Source organism: Pundamilia nyererei, unplaced genomic scaffold (assembly GCF_000239375.1).
Source record: "Pundamilia nyererei isolate P.nyererei 1_Seehausen unplaced genomic scaffold, PunNye1.0 scaffold00208, whole genome shotgun sequence".
Taxonomy (NCBI): domain Eukaryota; kingdom Metazoa; phylum Chordata; class Actinopteri; order Cichliformes; family Cichlidae; genus Pundamilia; species Pundamilia nyererei.
In genome coordinates, this window is record NW_005187609.1 from 868,788 (window position 1) to 873,950 (window position 5,163).

Below are 5,163 nucleotides of genomic sequence, written 5' to 3' on the forward strand. Positions count from 1 at the left end.
TGAGCACAAAATGGGTTAACAATGTAAAGCTGTTCTGCACCAATGGAGGTTAATCAGGTCTTGAAAGCTGTTGCTATTAATTCCTACAGGTGTTCCAACTTTCCTTCATTACTTGCAACCCCCTCTGTCTGCATAAAAGTGGTGTTGGAACACAGGTGAGCATCAGCTGAGCAGTATTGTACTGTAGAAAGTAGTGTGTTGGTCCAAAGATGTCGAAAAAAGGCAATTAACAATGGAAGAGAGACAGACCATCATAACATTTATTAAATTCCGTTCTTTTCATCATCCTAGTGCAAAGACAAGTGGAAGCAGACAAAAACAACAAACACACACTCTACAAACTTTACCCGAGTCATTTAGACAGCCGTTAGCACATGATTGTCCTTATGGGGACCTGATATGTTTAATATGCTGCTGAGAATATAGCCCAGAAGAAGCGTATAGTATAGCTTTTATTTTGGAAAGAGCCATTTCTCTGTAATAAACTCTCTTTTCCAAAGATGAGTGATTTCTCGATCAGATAGATATATTTTTTTTATTATTTTGTTGTTTCAGCAACATTAAATTTAAAACTGTACTTTTGAGTTAAAATATATATTTATAATTTTAATAAATAACAAATTAAAAAGGTATCAACATTGTTTTGTATCGAAAAAATATCGAACCGTGACACCAAAGTATGGAACCGAACCAAACCGTGAATTTTGTGTATCGTTGCACCCCTAGTATTTTGCCTGGCAAGGCTTTCAGAACTGGGGTACGTCTTCGTCTGCAGTTCTCAATTTTCCGGAAATGTAAAAATAAAGATCATTTTTTGAGCTTGACCACTCTGAGTCCAGTCTTTCTCTGTCGCCAAAAGAATTCAAAAGAACTGTGCACGTTAGCATATGCTACTTCCGGTGCGGAAACTCCTGTGGGGAGCTTTGTTTCCGGTGTCTTATTCGCGCCTGGTTTACGGTCCAAAACAAGTTAAGCAAATGAATGAATCAAGCGGCGATTTACATTTCTATAGATGTCTTGGGCATTTACCCAATATATCTGTAAATGATGTTCATCGACTTGTCGATATTTTTCCCTGCGCCTCAGAGCAAATGGATTCAAATGTTATATTTCTCAGCTGTCCCTCGTTTATCGCGGGTGTTATGTTCTAAAAATAACCAGCGATGGGTGAAATCAAGTAGCCAATTTTATTTTTTGACGGTGCAAAACGTTTGGTGGACATCGTGGACATACAGTACTGCACTTCAGAGTCACACTGCTAGCATCGATGCAGCGATTCTGTACTGTACAGGAGAGACGTCACGGAGGAGATCGTCTGCAGCGATCAGGACGCAGGACACAATGTGACGTAAAAATAAGCATGCAAACTTGCACTAAAAAATCTGCAAAACAGCGAGGTGAAAGGTGAACCGCGTTAAAGCGATGGACCGCTGTAATTTTGAAGGTCACAACATACCCTTCGTAAATACTAATGTATAGAAACCCTTACCAGCAATCATTCATTTTTTGTGTGGCTTTTTTCACGGTTTGTTAACATGCTGTGTAGGTGTGTACTTGACTAGCTGATCTCGACATAACGGAGAAACATCTGGTTTGACTATTCTTCACCTGTAGTTTGAATACTGAACATTTGCCTGTTTAGATCATAAGACCAGTCACTATACAGAGATGTGCTTCTGAATGTGAAATGTGTCTTCTGCTGCAGTAATGCAGTTCTGCTTGTGTTGAGTGATGTAAACAACTGATCGATCTAAACTCTTTAAACGTCAAAATTGATCATTAGATTTTTTTATGACACAACAGTGGTGAGTGCTCCCACCTTCTCCTCTTTGAAACTTAACGCGATCTTTCCGTTTTCAAGTTTTGGACATGATTTTGGGGTATATCTTTGCAGTAGCGATTGACCGCAAAGTAAAGCTACCGGAAATGTACAACCCCACATCCGGTCTCAAACCAGGAAGTTAGCATTTCCTCGTGCACAGGGTCATTTACAAAGTACAAAAAACAATATAATCAGAAAATAAGCACTAAGAATATATATTTATCTTGTAACACACTTAAAAATGTAGGTGTTTCCTATAAAGAAATTGTAAAGAAAGTCAATGTGTCAGTGAGTACAGTTTCCTTCAACATCAAAAGACACCAAAGTGACCCAAAGTGCTTTATAGGCACATTTATTTACAATCAGGTCTCCTATGAAGTGGTGACAAATTAAAGGGAAAAACAGTCAACAGTTGTGGGCAGTAGTCTAACATTTCAGTTCAAATTCTTCCAATATGCTCAGCTGAAATTACATCTGTGATTCCAATAGCCATAGCAGACCCATATTTCTACACTCCATAAACCACGTGAGGTGCATCATCACCTGGAAAGACACCACTGTCGTCTGGAGAATAATGTTTTCGCATAGGATAAAGATTATCACTACAAAATAAAAAGGTCAGTACAAAACTATAGTAATGTTAAATGTGTCAAATGACAAGTGGACCCAAACCATTTCAGCAAAGTGATACCATCCTGTAAAAGAGCTACCATCTATCTAATGGGCAAATACTCTTGACGCTTTATTACATACACCTTGCAGATATTGAGATTCATCAGACCAGGCAATGTTTTCCAAACTTTTATTGTCCGCTTTTTTAAATCCTGTAGCCACGGTTTCTCGTTTCTGGTTGATAGGAGTGGTACGTGTTGTGGTCTTTTGCAGCTGTAGCCCATCTGCTTCAAGGTTGGATGTGTAGTGCATCCAGATATGCTCTTCTCCATACCTTTATTCGAAGTGTTTGATTTTCTGTTACTTTCCAGTCAAATTAAAACTGGCCATTGTTCTCTGACGTCACAGGCATTTTTGCCTGGAAAAGTCCCCCCCCCGACTCTGATTCTCAATTTGAACTTCAGCGGTGCCCTAGTCCAGAAAGCATTTTCAACAAACAAGCATTAAAAGAATGTAAAGAAAGCAGTGGCTAACATTTATGTTAGGAAGCAGTTGAACAGCAGTACCTAGTAAAATGACTGGTGTCTATTCTATTTGAACTACTCACAAACTTTTGACACATTTAATTTAGACAGAAGATGTACAAAAAAAAAAGAAAAAAAAGAACAAAACATGGAATAAGCTCATTGGTCCTCTGTGCAGACGAGCTTAAGAACAGAGTGAACTTCCTAATGAGCAATTGAATGGGCAGGTTTTGCAGCCTCAGCGATTACAAAAAAAGTACCAGTAGCTTTGCATTTGTCTTTGTAACATTTTTTACATTTTATTGACCTTTGGGTCCATTAAAAAAACAAAAATAAAAAAATATTTTATTTCTGAAAATTCTGTAGATAGTTGGTTATCATTAGCTGGAATGCCATTCACTTAACAGTAAGAAAAAGGTTAACAGTGTTCCTGGATAACAAAAGGACAAAATGAAACAAGCCATTCCTGGATACTACACTGGCTTGTTTACACCACTAATGTTAGGATTCTCTTTATGCATTTTCATATGTTGAATCAGGTGTGTTTTCCTTTGGAAACTTTTATTACAACTTGAACATGTGAAGCATTTGTCCTTGGTGTTCTGTGCCTTCGGAGATGCACTTTCTTCACGTTTCTTGGAGTTGCTTAAAAGTCGTTCTGTAGAACTGGTTCTCATACCTGAGTTTGCTTTGTGAAGAACAAGTTGTGAACCCTGGATAGAAATCTGTGCTGTTTGTGTACCTGTGTGATTATTCAGTTGCTGCCTACAGTTAGATTTCTTCTCAGTATGCATTTTTGAAGAACTTGCAACAAGAGCATGTTTAAATGTAACACTAGTTGAACCTTTCTTAGATTTATCGCTATCCATCAAATCATTATCACTGTCCTCAGTCTCAGTTTCAGATGAATCAGAAGTCTTCTCATCACTAACTGGATTTGGATCTAATGTCTGGACAGGTTGTGAGTTAGCAACTCTATTACCTATCATTACTTTAAAATGGGACTGCTTTGTATTTATTCTTTTCCAGTCATCATCGCTGTCTTCAGTCTCACTGTCTGAAGAGTCGGAAGTCTTGTCACTAGCTGCTTCGGTCAGTGGTTCTGCTCCTCCACTGTCGTCACCATCACTCTCTACTTGCATATGTTCAGTGGACTGGCAGTCTGAAGACTCTGCGTTGTTGTGAAGCTGAGCTGACAAAGCTTCCTCTTCATCAGCCTCCCTCTTTACAGCAATGAATGGCAACTCTGTGACTGAATTCTCTCCCAGTCCTATACGTGTCTCTCTCTGGCTTCTCCTGAGTTCCTCCTGTTCAACTTCAGTTTGTGAGCATTCAGGCTCCTCTTTCAGAGCAGGTCTCCACTTGTGCTCCTGAGACGGAACCTCTTCATTACACTTCTGCTGCGACTGATAGTCTCCACGTAACACTGGACAGAAATTAAAAGTTTTAGTTTAGTAGATAATACATCACCAATTATAATAATAATATATCACCTCTATATTTGAATCTCATGATTTCATATAAAATGTAAATACAGCTTTGGCTCTGGTGCCATTAAACAGCTTCCACCACAGGTGTATCACTCAGGAGTGATACACCTGTTGTCAGGCCTGCAGGGTTTATCCCTGTGGTCTTCTCCTCTGTCTTGTGGTGGACTTTTTTTTTTTCTTTTTTTTACTGGCACAAATAATTTGTGGGGCATCTTATTGTGACACCTGATTGTTCTCTAATTTTAGTTATAGTAGTATTTTAAATGGTTGTACAAATAAAAAACCCAAAAACAACAAAAAAAAGAAAAACAAAAAACAAAAAAAAAACACAAGTTTGGCTGAATTTTTAAATAAATAGTTGCATCTACTTTAGTGTTTACAAAATGTATGCGTAAGTTTTCAAAATTTACAATTTATATTTGCATTTCAAGTTATGAAAATAATTTACTAAACATGTTTGTGATTTTTACAGTAAAAAAAAAACTACTACTAGGATGTTGTGTTTTTTGTGTGATTTCAGATCAGTTGTGTTAATCCAGTATGTCAATAACTGTAAATTCACACAGGTTTAGTGCTAAGTACTATTAACAGGTTGTGCTGAAAAGAATGCTACCAAATTAGGTTAAAATTATTGTTCATGAAAGTATAAATTTGTGTACCGTATTTTCACGACCATAAGGCGCACTTAAAAGTCTTAGATTTTCTTCAAAAAGTG

At 37.6% G+C, this 5,163-nt stretch overlaps 1 protein-coding gene across 2 annotated transcripts in view; it reads right to left on the reverse strand.

The window, feature by feature from the left end:
• Window positions 1–2,382: 2,382 nt before the first annotated feature.
• The window catches only part of LOC102202064 (lisH domain-containing protein C1711.05), a 6,480-nt gene continuing 3,699 nt past the window's right edge, over window positions 2,383–5,163 (reverse strand). Inside the window, exon 3 of one of the 2 annotated variants that reach the window (XM_005747919.2) lies at window positions 2,383–4,384. In XM_005747919.2, coding sequence (XP_005747976.1) covers window positions 3,432–4,384 — 953 coding nt within the window. In that variant the 3' untranslated portion in view covers window positions 2,383–3,431. The remainder of the gene's footprint in view (window positions 4,385–5,163) is intronic. The other variant, XM_005747918.2, reaches the window with a different exon arrangement.